The sequence below is a fragment of the Akebia trifoliata genome, chromosome 3 (genome assembly GCF_017979445.1).
Source record: "Akebia trifoliata isolate Shusen 1 chromosome 3, ASM1797944v1, whole genome shotgun sequence".
Classification (NCBI taxonomy): Eukaryota; Viridiplantae; Streptophyta; class Magnoliopsida; order Ranunculales; family Lardizabalaceae; genus Akebia; species Akebia trifoliata.
The window spans coordinates 6,320,998-6,337,342 of record NC_141377.1 but is presented as its reverse complement, the minus strand read 5'-3'; the positions used below and the strand labels follow the sequence as shown (position 1 = coordinate 6,337,342).

Genomic DNA, 16,345 nt, shown 5'->3' with positions numbered 1-16,345 from the left:
CCCTTAGATTTATCCATTTAATCCCTAAATGATAATTATGTTATAATTTATTTATTTTTTAAATATTATCAAATAAGTGAAATTATTTAATTCACCTTTTTTGTGGTAATAAGGCATATTTGCAAGGATTAATCCCACCTCCAATGGGGTGGGGAGACCCTATCGTATTAAAAAATATTTTTCTCCACTTTTGTTGATCCAGTTAAACAGTTAATAAATAAGTTAGTCTCTTATCAGAGATAGTACTATATCCAAAATACCCTCATGTCTTGAAATTATGAAAATTTCCTTGCATTTAAACAACCTAAATGTGTACGATTTAATCACTCTAAACACGAGAGTCATGAAAACCTTAATCGTTCTCAACCCTATTTTTCATCGGTCTAAATCTAAAAATTGTTGTTTTGAAGTTAAATGTCATCATTTTCAAGTATTTTTCATCATTATCAACCAAATTTCGTACTCTTCAACTAAATTTCATTTTGTTCATCTCAATCTTATCGTTTTCATCTCAACTCAAAGGCATTCTTTAACACCCAATGCTTGAAATCTTCACATAGAAAATATTGGGAAAAAATCTAGAGAAAAAAAATGAAATAATGAAGAAAATGAAAAAAAAAATGAATTTAGTAATATACTGGTCCCCTCCTCCTGTAAATACGAATATTAGTTGTTTTATCCTCCCCCCCCCCCCCCTCCCCTCGCCCCTCAAACGCACGTAGTAAAGAACAAAAATAGTTTTTGGCTTAATTTCATCAATAAAAACTTAAGTCTTGATGTTAAAAGAGCTCACCAGAGATCATATTAAAATATGGAGATTTTTCAAGGTTTTACCTCTCAATTGAACAATCTAAATGCATTCAATCCAATAGTGTCGATCATATTAGAATATGCAGATTTGTCAAGTAAACTAAGGGTTTTGATAATTTAAATGTTATAAAGGTAATTTTGACATTCATACTTTAGACCGTCAATTAAACAAACGTCATAAATAGTTTGACTAACTCAAAGAAGGTCAAGGTGGTGAGATTTAATCTTGCATTTCGTGCAAGAGAGGGGATAACACTAATTTTGCCAATTTTATAGGGGTAAAATTAAATTACCTTTTTTTAAATTTTTCGGACACTTGTTTCTTGCCAACAACAATGGTGAATTGTCAACCCATCCATTGATGATGCAAAGAAGAGTATGATGAGACAGAAGGTTAACCAATCTTCAATGATGATTTATGGTTTACGACTCATTAATCGAACACTGAGATGGTAGTATGATTCTTAGATTGGATTGATGTTGATATAGAATCGAACAAGTGAAAAGTGGATTGAATATGGGGCACGATTCGATACTAAATGGATTAAATCTATAATTTATTTGATATTTTATTGAATGGAGTTTGCTAAACATTTAGATCGAAGTTTGATTTGATAAGAATTGTAATTGATGAATTCAAGCCCTCCTCATTAGCCACCCACAGAGATTTATCCCTACTTTCCTGATAGGTGTGGTTTTTGGGGTATTGCATGTAACCGAGAAATTTGATTGACATATGATGCTTTAAGAGGCTATTTGTCTCACCCTTACTAGTCGAGCTTTCTTGCCATCAACCAAAAAAAAAGAAAAAAAGAGTTGCAATTGATATTTATCGATTATGATCGGATAAGATCAAATTGGATAAGTACCAGGAGGAAGTTGGCGGGAGATAGATGAAGAAGTATATTTATAACTATCATTATGTAAATAGATTTCATTTATTTTTTACTTTTATTTATCATTGTCAAATAATTGATTGTTCATGGTATTACAAAAAAAGTCATCATAAACAATAAGACCCTTAATTGATTGTCAATTTGATAATTAATTATGATAATGACTGCCTAGAACTACTCCATGACTTCTAATGAAAGCCATCAACTCGAGTGAAAAGATAAAAGTGCCCCCACATTTTTTTTCTTTGGAGAATGGCACGACGAATGAGTGGTCTTAACCAAGACATCCATGTGTCAGCCATGCTAATTATGTGGCAGGATCAAATTACTCGCATGAGCATAGTCTTCATTAAGGGGAAAATCATAAAAATAACGAGGGAATCCTTGCGAATCCTACCAGAAGATATCCTAAGATTTTAAGATTCTAATTATAGTCATATTCCCATATCAAATTAGAAAGTGATTATTATATTAGAAAGAAGTCTAATATAACTAGGGGTGTCAATGCGTACCCATTTAACTGAAACAAAAGCTCTAATTCTGATTCTCTTTTTACTGGAATCGATTAGAACTAAGTCTAGAATGAAATCTAATTGATAGGAGCCGGACCGGTTAAGTTCTATCCGATAGCGCTACCTGAGAGTACTTAGAACCTATTTATTTTGTCAAACTTTTTTATGGTATAGATGATTTAAGCCATTCTTTAATTTCAAAATTAATACACGTTATATAAAATTCTTTAATTTTTTTTTTGTAAACTATGAATTGGAGCTTAAAATAAGCTATCTCTTCTAAAAACTTAAAACTTTTAAAGAAGATAAATTTTTATTTAAAAAAATAATAATATTAACTAATATTTAGTATAGAAAATTATGACCAAGTTAATAATTTTGTAGATGATATGTTAATTTTTTTAAAGGAAAAAAAGTCTTAAAATTATTTAAAATACTTTTTTTTTTCATTCGATTCTTGAGAATCGGAATCGATGTGTACCCATGTTTTTTGACGGTTTTGATTTCGATTTCAGTTACTTTGGACCGAAACCAACAATAATTGGAACCGAAAAAAATATAATGATTATGGTTCTAAGTACCTTAAGAAACAAGTCGAAACCGGCCCATTATCACTCTTAAATACAAAATGTAACATAATAGATAAAATTACAACAAAAAAAAAAATCTTAATTCAAATAGGAGACTACAATATCTACAAGATTTTTACGAAGAAAGTTACAATAAAAGATGATCTCTTTGAATATGTAAGTATCAAATTCAACTTACAAGTAAATGACTTTAGACTCATTTTTTAACTGAGTTTTATGGTATCCTTGCCAACTTTATCGTCCGAGGATCTTGATCCAAGAAACCTTCCTAAATTTGAAACTTTTTTGTAAAAAAAAATAAGAAAAGATTTATATTGAGATACAAGTTTTGGACGAGGTAATTCTTTTTACTAATACATAAAGTGATTATATTTAACTGTTGTACACGTGTAAGGTGGTTGTCTGTTGGTACGTCCGGCCCGCCATAGCAAATATATATATATACATATATATATATTAGTGACAAATTCCAATCCTTTATAGGATACAAGCCTATGGATTTTATTTTGCTAATCTCCCAAATGAGAAAATGAGTTCGATTGATAAGAACGTGCAAAGGTCCATCAAAAGATCGATCTATCTATAGGATTAGTAGGTCTAAAAAAACATTAAATATCTAATTTTTGTGTATTTAAGAATACAAGAAATTCAAGACTCATGACATGCTAATCTAGCCATAAGCTTAGCTAGGGCATAAAATGGGTTCGAGTTCAAGCTACCCATATTCATATCCAGATTTTTAATTCGGGTCCAAATTCAAATCCTACTAGCTCTAATCAAATCTGATTTTTTTGTTTACTTTCATTAAACCCATATCCGAATTTGATTCAATTGAATTAATTAATTCGAGTCGGTTAGATCGAATAATTTCAAATCATTACAAAGTAATTTATTAAAAAATGTGGCTCAAATGTGATTTGAACTCAATATCTCTCTCCCCTTTTGAAAAGAAGGGGTGACCAGTGCACTTAACACTCATTTATATTGATGAAAATAGATTAAAAATATAAAAATATAACATACACATATAAAATAATATATCATTCAGATATAAAAATGGGTCTATATCCAACCCGTATCGGACTCAGGTCAAGGGACATCAACCCATATTTTAATTTGGATGTACTTGAAAAAATCAAATCTGTTAAAAAATAAATTCGGATCACTCAAATTTCAAATCAAATCCGACCATTTTAAGCCCTAAGCTTAGCATAGCCTTTTTATGGGTCACATCAAACTCAGATTCACGCCATGAGCTTGCGTTGGTTTGGCATGAAATGGATAAAGAGAAGCATATTCATTGGTGGGCCCACACGATTTGTTTGGATAAGTTCAGGTCCCATCAATTTTATTAGGTGAAAAATGATTTTCTCATCAAACAAACACACCCTAAATAAATTTTTCGTTTTTCAGATGTGAAAGATAAAGAACTGCTTTTGGACCGAAACCTATGAAACATGTGTATCACATGGTTAAGATTTAAGAAAACCTATTACACCAAAGTCTTGCTTGGTATGAAACAATTTTTCTTGCATTTAGAAATGATTTGCATTGCTAATAATTTTCAATGATATATTCATTATTGCTTTTTGACCACCAAAAAATCTCCAAAATTATTTCATGTGATTCCTCTTTTTCTCAACATAACGAATTTTGCAGTAATTTCTTGTTAACATTTATTGTGAATTTTATTTTTATTTTTTGATATCTTGGTATCCCCATAGATGGGGGGCTAGACTGTGACCAAGTTTTGCCCGACCCGTTCATCTGACACTCAACATATCTGATAGGACTAATCCAAGGTTATGTGCATCATTCCACATAGTACACAACTTTTTTATTCGAAGGGCGTGAAGAGACTCGAAGTTGGGACCTATGTATATGTCAACCTGTTTTTTTACCATCGCGACAAACCCCTCGTGGGTATTTATTGTGAATTTTTTATTTATCTTATTCAACCATCTTCAACCTCTCGATAATAATTCCTGATTTCTCTTGCCAAATACCCATCTAAACTTGTCCTATCTTGTTTAAAGGTTGAAAGAGATGGAATTTTGAGAATGACAATGAGAATAACACATTTAATCTAGAGAACGAAGATGGTTTAGAAAGAGAAAAAAGTCAATGATTTTGGCAAGAGGTTCAAAATGAGGGCATTTAGATCATTTTTCAAGAAAAGACTACGATCCAGGAGTGTATGTATGTGTGTGTGTGTGTGAGTATCCTCATCACTCAGGTAAGACTAATCCCACAGTCACACAAACCGCCCCCTTAAAAAGTCTTACGTGCAATTGATTGGATTGAGGGTCAAACAGACCCTAGAGGCCAATGGAGGGTGGCTCCAAGAAATTCATTGCTTCATGGGGTTTTGAACACTTGACCTACCCTTCTTGAGGAGTTTATCACGACTCTACTTGCCAATCCCTTGGGGTTATGCTCCTGGAGTATATATAAAAACCTAAAGCATTATGATGATTTTGTATTATATATATATTTAAAACCATTATCATCCTGGTTGTAATCATTTAGTTGATCTTCTTCAAATAATAATGTTTGCCAAAGGCACAATGCATATGTATTTATGAAAGAGAGATTTTATTGCCACACCATTTGTTGCTAATGCCACCCCAATTCAAAAGTAAATCACAAAGAATTAGCATACATCTGAGGTGGCATTAGCAAAAGTTTGTGTTGCAATAGAAGTTCTTTATAATAAAAAAAACTAATGAATTATGATGATTTTGTATATTTTTAATATTTAAAACCATTATCATCTTGGTTGTAATCATTTAATCCAACTTGACATTCACAAAAGGTGTACTGTAAACCATTCGCTAGAATTTCTTAAGAATTTTTGTGGTCTATATAAAAAAAATTTGCAAGACAAAAGCTTTTCGAAATGTCATCAAACACATATAAAATACTATTTCAGAGAAAAAAAAAATTATAGTTACAAATGATTTGAAATGTACCAAACAGGGTTTATGTGAAGAGTAAGTTTCACTTGAAAATTTATCCAAAGTTGGAAAGTAAGGACTTGATGATGTTTGTGTACCCTCTTCATTTATCTATGCTTGGGAGATGCCAAGTGAAATCCAAGCACTTTTAATTACTTAACCCATGTTCTCCCTACCCATGACGAACTATAATTATTGGTGCCTCCGAATTTTGATATAATCAACATGCTCCATTTTTTTTTATGAATTATTTTATTAAAGGTATATGCGTGAGACACAATCCACTAATTACTTGAATCTATTTCATTTCAGATACCGTACTATAATCATGATCTCATCTATTAGTATTTATAATACCTCAGGAGCTAATGATACTATTTTAGTAAAATTCAACTGTCTCAATTCCCGAGCGATCGCACCAAAAACTCGAGTTCCTTTTGGATTTCCTTCTTGATCAATGACAACTGCTGCATTGTCATCATATTGTATTATCATACCGTTGTCACGTTTGAGTTCTGAATGCAATTCAGATACCAAAAAGATCACCATATATAACACAAAATTTCTCCCCCGATTCCTTCTAGTCGAGCTTCTCGGTCTGTCATTATACCTCGAGAAGTAGAAAGAATTACAATCCCCATTCCCCCTAAAATCCTAGGAATTCGTTGATAGTTGGAATAGATTCGTAGACCGGGTCGGCTGATACGTTTTAAAATAGTTCTATATGGTCCTTTCCTATTCCTTCTATGTCGCAGAGTTGAAACCAAGAAATTTTTGTTGCTTTCTCGATGTTTTCTTACATTTTTTTAATATAGTCCTCTCATAGAAGTATTGTAACAATGGTTTCGATGATATTAGTAGATGTTATTCGAACCGTTTCTTTTTTATCCATGTTAGGACAAAAAGAAGGGAGTGTTTTAATTTCCTTTGTTTGTTGACTGAATCCTATCTTTCTCAGTACGTGCCGATATTTGGCCTTTGTTTTGGCTTTTCATTAGTCTAAAAGTGAAAAAGTAGGCCCAAACTGCTCCGCCTTTCCATTTATGACAAAACCTACCTTCAATTTGACTTAACGAAAGAACTGTTCATAATCCATCTAACCAATTACTCTACAATTGGCACCCCTACTTTACTTATTAAACCCAATTTCTTCAATTATTTATCACACCCCAATTAAAAATTAAAACCCATTATTGAAACATTACAAAGATTTGGCTTAAATTATTATCTCAACATTACAAAACATTATGTTACTTGTTCAAACAATTTCAGTAGCTGTTTACAATTATAATTAGGCTCATATAAAATCTTAAACCAGAAAAATAAAAATCTAACAAAAAAAAAAAAACGGGAGAAAACTGCTATTGGCATCTCAACCATTTACTTATTTTCTTTATTTTGAATTGGGGTGTAAGAAGTAAAAGTTGGGGTGTCAATAGAAGCTCTCTTCCTAATATACACTCGTCCTGAATTGTGTATGGTTGAGAGGGGAGGATATTCAAAGGAATTCTCCATATTAGGATCACTACACCCTTGATTTTTATTCCCACAACCAACCATCTTTAGCCTTCTGGATTACGTGTTTTTCCTTCATCTTCAACCTTAAGATTCATATCTACTTCAATTTTCAAATCGAAGAAAACGAGAGCTTAAGCTTAAAGTGAGGTTGAAAACGATGGATAGACCATGAGTTTCAATTGATTAAAACTAACTTACCATAGAGGTTGAAGAGTTCGATGGTGACAGATTTCTCGGGAAAAAAAAAAAAAAAAAAAAAGGAAAATCAAGGGATTTCGGTTATAGGTTAAGATGAGGCATTTGGCCCATTTTTACATATTAATAAGAAACCTTTGCATGTTCCATTGATAGACTTGAAAGCATTCACACTGGATTTAAACTTATAAAGGAATCAATATTTCTCTGAAATTACGACAGCAACTTGGCGGGCCAGACCCGAACCCAACCCCATGGGTCCAACCCGACCTTGGGTTGGGTTTGGGCACGATTAGGTAGGCTCCAGGCAAAAAAATATTGACCAAACGAAATCGGGTTGGGTTCAGGCATATACATCAAATAGCTTGAACCCGAACTTAATATATTTATAATTTAAAAGTATTTTTAAAATATCTTTGATTCTTTCCCATTTATAATTTTCAAACTTTAATTATTCATCATCGTCATCATCCTTTTTAGGACAAATAATTGTAAATTTATACATTTTTTTATATACCACTTATCTTTTTATAAGCAATTACTATAAATAAATCATCTAGTATCAATGAGGAATAAACCAACCCGACTTGGGTTGGGTTGGGTTTGGATTGAACATTTTTATGCTTAAAGCCGGGTTGGGCATGGGTCGGTGTTTATCAAGTGTAGGTTGGAAACAGTTGAACCCCAACCCGACCCAACCCGCCTAATAATAAGGTATCAAAATGAGAATGAGATTGAATTTGATGATTTTCATCAATTGATGTCCTAACGTCAATCCATGATTGTGATGCTTTTATATTTTTAACGATATAAACCTTTAATGTGCTCTGGACGTGATTACTTTTTGTCGATGTAAGGATGATGTCAATATGGAATTTGATTATTTGAATTCATGATTGAAATCTTTTTATAATTTGAACAATGCAAATCTTAAATATGTAATATCAAAATATTGGATTTGATGATTTATGATTGTAGTTTAATATGAGATTTGATGATATAATACAATAACACCATTGGAAGGTATCAACTTAGCTAAGTTGGTAAGGCTAGAGAAGGGTTGATCCCATGACCTAGGTTCAAATCCCAATGAACCCATGATCTAGGTTCAAATCTCGTCCGAGTCAACTGGGATTTTTTATATTTTATTTAAAAAATAATTTTTTTTAATTTACATATTTATTATCTAAATACAATATGATTTTATGACTAAACATCTTCTAAACTAACTTATTTTCAAAAACACACACATATATATTTATAATTATTTTCATACAAATATATAAGAATAAATAATTGTAGACCAAGTTAAATGGTTTATCTCATCCAAGATGAGATTACTCATTCGTCCGTAAATGAGACGACACATCAAACAGAGTTTTGAAACCATGGATGAAAACTAACACTTTCTTACCTAGCAAAAAGAAAAATAAGAACTTAGAAGAACACTTGCACAATTCTAACCCTAATCCGATTCTTATTTTTTCGATTTTTTCCCTCGTCAACTTATTCCTGAACCCCAACTTGGTGGCAATGGTAACAACTCCCCCTTCCATTTCAAAATCAAATAACCATTGATTTGCATAGGTTGACATGAAAACCTAAACTGATGTTAGACATTGAAAAGAAATGTGAGAAAGGGTCACCCTGTAAACCTCTGACACCTTCGACCATATGAAAATATCAGAAGACATAAATACTAGTTGATAAATATATAACTAAATTCGTATTTGAAGCTCCTTATATAGATAACTTCATCATAACAATTTAGAAACCTTATAAAATACTAAAAAGTAACTTTCCTAATCTATCTATAACATAATAACAACTTTCTAAACCTAATATAACTTAATTTGGATACTTACAAGTTCTTCTAATTATAGCCTAAGAATATAAACGAATTTATAAAGAAAAAAATAATAATAATAAATTAGAAACTATAACAAAGAATAATACTCTCAAAAGTAACTATGAAATAGAAATCCTACTAGAACTAAAAAATAGAAACAAATCCTACTAGAATTGAAGATGTCCCTCGTCAAGTAGATGTCCTACATCATAATTACATGTGTAAACACATCGAAGATGATTTCACAATAATGACAGCAGAAACAAAGTATACACAGAAATAACATGACCAAGAGGTGTTCTGCCTCACCTGAGGAACTGCTTGATGGAGAAAATATACACACAATTCATTACTCAATATCTCTAGACCTCGTCGTAACTCAGTTAATTCCTCCATAGCTATAGTACTCGTCATAGTTCGTATAATTGTTACTCTGTCTGGATCTGGACCTCGCTTCATTATTGGCCTGCAAAACAGAAGAAAAAAAAAATGTGAACTTGGTCCCCAAGCAAATCTCAGATTAACCATTGGTGCAGAAATTATTTTTTATTATTATTATTTTTTTTTTTTGGGGGGGGGGGGGGGGGGGGTGGGGGGGGGGGGGGTGGGGGGGGGGAAGTATCTATGGTTCCCATACACTTTCATGTCAGGGTATGCGATGTGAGATCCAATATTGAGGTCACTTCAGCATTATTCTTTAGAGAATACCCAATAATGGTAAATTAAAATCTACCTTTATTCAACTAGAAAAGATTGAAACAAAAACAAGTCACATTACCGGGTGAAAGAAATAAGAAATATCCCATTTTTATAAATCATTTTCAAAATTTTCCAAGGAGAACATCTGCAAGTTTTCGAATCGATTTCTAAAAGTCTAGACTTCAAAATTCGAATATTGTCACCGATCAAAAAAAAAAATTCAAATATTGTCACTGCAAAAAACATTTTGTAACAGCCTTGCAGATACCACAAAAACCCAAAAACAGAAATTAGCACAAAAAATAATGCTTAAGTTTGTGCAAAGTGTTTAGGCCAATCTTCAAATCAACTAAAGATGAAGCATTGTGTGGGACAACATCCACACGGATAATGGAGGGCCTAGATGAATCACTAGGTTTATGGGCTAATCCTAGGCCCTAGACGGGTCTTACAATTGTCTGAGCCATCGCAATGAAAAGGAAATACGGTGTGGACCATCAACCTAAACAAATGATAAGGCCTCACCCATTGACTACCAATGTGAGTGACCTCAATTCACTGGTATAGAGGTCCACGCACAAATCAGTTCCAACAGTATTAGGCTTAAAGTTTGAATGAAAAATAACATATAGTTACGTGCACTGACCCACCATGTATGGTGCAGCCTCCTCTCTATAACCTATGTCACCAACCAGTTTTTGCTTGTCGATTAGGGTTTGAACTGATGCACCTTTTAAAAAGAAATTCCAGTCATCAAATTTTCCAAGACCCAGCCCATTTGAGGCATCAAATGATACGTCGAGACCGATTGTGGGTAAACAGGCATGAACTTTCATTGACAGGGATGGGCCACCCAACCGATATTTGCTCTTAAATAAAAAATGGTTTTATAACTTCACATTTCATCATCATCATCAAAGCCTTGCTAACAATTGGGAGATGAAAATCACAAGATAGCTTATAACTGAAACAAATTCCAATGCACAATGCAAATGTAATCTTACAACATCAATGAATTATTAGAATTTTCAAAGCTTGAATGGTGCAAATGTAGGTTCTTTTCTCGATGCTATGTATTCATAACTTCACCATGGTCTTTGTTTTCTAAAATCATTTCTCTCTCTATAATAGAGTAAGGTGGAATGCCTAGCCTTCATTTGAGACAATTGTTTCATCAAACACTAAAAAAACTGGAGTTTCCAAATTACTGAGCATACCCTTATGAATAAATAAATACTGGGCATACCTTGCTAATGATATTCTCAAACGCGTCTGGCCCATTCTCTTGTATATATTTCTCTGCAGCTGTAAGAATGTCATCTGGCTTACTGAACGGGTCCTTCTTCCCCCATGGCACGTACCAGATGTTAATTGTTTGTCGGTTCACAAACATCGGTCTAACAAAATGTTCATAAACATATGCAGCCCCATTGAAGTAAGGTAAGACCAACCAGCAGGTCGCGATCAGCTTTGCGTAAGACCAGAAGGGGAGCCTACCGTAAAGATTAAAATATTCAAATCAAGGCTTAGTAACTTTTAGTTTTAGTTTTATCCAAATCATTGAAAACGGAAGGATATATTACTCAAATGGATTGCTACATTGGCAATCCAACACCACAGCCCTCTAGATTTCATGGAAAAACTCAGATCCAAGAAAAAAAATTCTAAAAACAACTTTTTTCTGGGCTTGATCCAAGGTTTAGAAAATGGACGGCTACTAAACTTCCATGGAACTCCCAAATTTAAAATTAAAATTCAATGGTGAAAAATTTTGAAAGAAAAAAAATTCAAAGTTCATAGAATTTGCCCTCTACAACCATGTGGCATCAGATCATGTTTTTGGACACCACAAGGTGAGCTCATCGAGCCTTAACAAGGGTGGAAATCTTACTAAGGCTAGTCAGACTCTTTCCCTTATCAAAAAAAGATTTATCAATCAGAAAAAGCAAAGCATTAAGTAGATCCCAAGAAATATCATCATAACAGACAGAAAGCCTCTCTTTTTTCAAGTAGGCAGACATCAAATAACCAAATGACAATTATTGGTAAAAAAATAAAGATAAGACCTTATTATTCTGAATAATCCATAAATTCAAGTTATTGTTTCATAGCTAGTTGGATCAAATGTCATAAAAATAAAGGAAGGGTCTTATTTTGATATAATCCACAAATACAAGTTAAGATTCTAGCTAGTCAGATTGTACATGTAAATTTAGGAGACTTACAAACATACTATAAAATATAACCCATTCATTTTTTTTGCTAGGACAGAATCAAGCAGAACCAGCTATGCCTTGAGTTGTCACAAAAAAAGAAATATTTGGGTTTCTGCATTCTTAGCATTTTCAATAAAAAAGGCCTTGAAATACTAAACACAGGTATCATCATTGTTGTATTCCTTGCATCACTGACCCACGGAATTATATTGGATGGCTTAAGTGCAAGCGAACTTATGAAGTATCATGTTCTTTTATCGGTATGGACTATCATGTTACATACCCATCAAACATTTTTTACAAGACAATAGTGAGACCAGCCATATTTTATAGAGCTCAATGTTGGCCAATTGAAATACATATTAAAAGAATGAAAACATCAAAGAAGAGGACATTTAGATGATAAGAGGTAAGAGTAAGAAAGAAAAATAAATTAATAATGAACAAATTCAAGGGGATTTTCAGAAGAATAGCCTCATATGGAGATAAAATGAAGAAAAGTCGATTGAGATGGTTTGGCCATGTACAACAAAGACTGGTGACGGCACAAGTGAGAAGGACAACTTTGATGCAAGTTGAATGCTACAAAAAGTTGAAAGAAAGACCAGAATTTGCATCCCTGGTGAATATATTCCTTACCTTTTTCATTATGATGTAAATTTATGAAACTTACTTTATAACCATGGCACTATGGTTAATATAGGTAGCTAACAAAAAAAAAAACAGAAATGGATTATGATTCCTAAAATACTTCAGAAATTGTCGGACTTTTCTTTAAAGAAATGCTAACACTGTGAGGCATGATTCAACTAATTTGGGGGTTGTCTAAAGGCTTTCAAGAGTTGGATTTGAATCCCTTAGATTTATCTTTACAATGATTCTATCTATTTGTGAAATAATTCCCTTAATAAGGAAATCAATTAATCTTTTATCAATCTTTTTTTTTAATAGCTTTAAGAATTTATTAAAAAATAGCAAAAATGAACAATTACAAGCAAACCCCAATGGTTGAGAAACCAAGGTTAAAGCCAGAAAAGAAGAACATACAAAAATCCAGGAGTTTAAATTCATAGGCATGTTCCATCTAAACATAGAATCTTCAAAGAAAACCCCTCTGCGTTAGTCAAAAACAATTGATCAATTAAACAGTAAGGCCTTTATTTTTAGAATGATGTTTAGAGCGACTTTTACAATCTTTTCAAAAGCTCAATGATTTATTCCTTCCAATACCTAGCATATGGCGAAGGGAAGCATCCTCCACAGGGTATGCCCTCTCAATGAAAAGGGCATAAATATGCTAGTTGCGACAAACCTAAAAAATATAGAGAGATTCTATTGCCACGCCAACTTTTGCTAATGCCACCCCAATATATATGCAAATCACCAAAGAATTGCACACATCTTGGTGTGGCGCTAGAAAAGGTTGGTGTGGCAATAGAAACTCTCAAAATAAAATTGGGTATATCCCAAACAACAACAAACTGAAGGAAAAAAAGGAACACCAAATAGAATGCCTCATAGGATAGAAAAATGGATGAAAGATTTGACATCTCTAAGGCAAATAGAACAAAACAGCAAGGGCACTAGGGAAAATTTGATAACTATTTATACAAAGTCAAACAAATGAAAAAAGCCGCATCTAACATAAGATTTTTTGTAATTTAATTTCTGAAAATTACAGTTATTCATGGCTTATTCAAGATCAAAGGAAAATCAAGACAATTCTCATAAAGAAACTGCAATTTATTTTTTCCCTTTTTTGGGGTGGGGGGACTTACCATTCAATGACCTTCGCAAAAGTTAGCTCAAAGAGGGTGATCATAGAATACAGAACCCAATATGTTAGCCATTGTTGATCATCAATAGGAGACTTAGTCTCAATTGCTTGGATTGAGGCATATCTGTCAAGAACCCAAACAATGAGAACCATAATTTCAATTTACCACCATATTACAACAAGAATGGACTTTTTAAAAATGTCTTCTAATACATCATCACATGATGTAGATCAGTTGAAAGAACAGAAAAGAATAAAATAAATTGAATTTTTGGCATATTTTTTACAAATTTCTATTTTATAGGACATCAAAATAAGTTAATTTAAATTTTAAGAAAAATAACAATTTCAAAACATGAGAATAAAATGAACCAGAAAAAAAAGAAGAAGGAATTTTTAGCACACCATTAGGGAATTTCAGTTTAATCTTACAATATTAAAATTTTGATACATCCAGTTCAAGCATCATATAGTAAAAACATGATATGCAAAAGGGGAAAAAAAGTAATTTTTTTGGCATATTATTACAGAATTTTAATTAATCTTACAATAGATGAAGAAAAATCAAGAACATAGCATCACATATTATATGCAAAATAAACAAATAAAAAAATTGAATTCTTAACCATCTAATCACCAAATCTAGGGTTAAAAAAACTACTTACAGGGGATAAGCTAGACTAACCACAGGCCTGCAAATCAACCAAATAAACAGAATCAAATGTAGATTAAAAAATGGACTGAACATAAACACAATTACAAGGCATTGATTCAACAAATTCCAACTTCTCTACAAAAACGAAAATAACACCCAAAAAAATTAAAGATCCATAAACAATTCAGCAAGAAAACATCCAGAAATTCATAAAAATTAGACATACCCAGCAAGAACATCGAAATTGGCAGCAACCACCTTGAGAAAACTCCCCAAACCCATCTTTCAAATTTCAATTTTTCTCAGTTGTTCTTGATCTGATATTCTGAAGCTCTGTTTCTTTTTAAAGGCTCTGAGAGACAGAGAGAGGACAAGTGTGGAAATCAGAGAAAGCAGTTACTTTAGACTCGTAAACTGGGAAGTGGGAACTGGGAACTGGGAACCTCGTTCTCTGAGACTGTGAGTGACTAGCATAGATCAAAGATGCCACTAATTGTTCAATAAATTACGGAATTGCCATCCTCTCTAGCAAGTTCTCAAGTTAACGGCCGTTAGAGTTCTACCGTCTGTTCGTATGAACCCACTCAAATGATGACACGTTTCCAGATTCCAATCCACCTGTCTTATTTAGAAAATAGAAACGCTGTGGAAAACTATTTCCACAAAATTTACTTTTCGAATTTTGGATGTTGGATAATTAATAGGAAATTAGAAAATAATTTGATTTTGGTGATTTAGACATGCCCTCCGCCCCTGACCGATTTGGTGAATATTAGACCCTATGTCTTGAAATTATGGCATAGCTCCCCTGACCTTAGAGAAAAAGACTTAAATACCCTCATCTTCAACCCTAAAACTCATTTGCTCCTTTAATTCTTTTTTTTTTTTTTTGGAATAATGTTGAAGTGACCTTAGACTGAACCTCATATCATCTTGATGAAAAGCATATATGATTTCTGTGAAGGTCAAATTTTTGGTTGATCTTGAGATCTAATTTTTAGTAAGATCATTCACCAATAAATCACATAAATAATGAAAAAAGAACGTAAAAGAGAAAGAACATAAAAATATTTTTTACGTGGTTCGACAAACGTACTTACGTTCATGAGTTCAGGGAGCCATTCCACTATAAATCTGATTTACATGACCTCCTCTTCTCGGTTCCTCGACTCCTTCCTCCCATCTACCTTTTCCTCCCCCCCCCCCCCCCCCCCACACACACACTTTTACAATGGCCTTAACACTCTTTAAATAGAAAACTCTAATCGTAATTCTAATTACATTGAAAATATCTTTTTTACCCCTATCAAATAAAATAATTATCTATTAGGAAATAATCCTCTCAAATTGGGATTCTCCCCTAATTACATAGAATCCTACCCAAATTATATCACATGCCTGCATTGAAATATACATTGATGGTGCCAATGAATGGTCCAGATAGGAGACAAATTTTTCCCTCCACAATAGCCCCCTCTCGAAGGTGGAGATTGATATATCGAGATCCACCTTCGAGAAATATTTCTGACCTAAATGAGCATCATCCCTGATTTTCGAGCTAGTAAGGTAATTAATCCCTCGAACTTATTTTCTTTCTTATTTTTTTTGCAAATCTGATCTTCAACTTGGTTGAATTCCATAATAAATAGATGCTTCAACAATAGAATTGAC

The 16,345-nt window shown here is 32.8% G+C and overlaps 1 protein-coding gene across 1 annotated transcript; it reads right to left on the bottom strand.

Annotated features, from left to right (window-relative positions):
- Nucleotides 1-9,428: 9,428 nt before the first annotated feature.
- On the bottom strand, nt 9,429-15,115 carry LOC147405766 (HVA22-like protein a). The gene is made up of 5 exons (XM_086433608.1): nt 14,901-15,115; nt 14,685-14,711; nt 14,021-14,143; nt 11,273-11,519; nt 9,429-9,793 (listed from the first exon to the last, which is right to left on the bottom strand). Exons 1-5 carry the CDS (start codon nt 14,954-14,956, stop codon nt 9,707-9,709), a joined length of 540 nt encoding a protein of 179 aa, XP_086289734.1. The 5' UTR covers nt 14,957-15,115; the 3' UTR covers nt 9,429-9,706.
- Nucleotides 15,116-16,345: the final 1,230 nt, after the last annotated feature.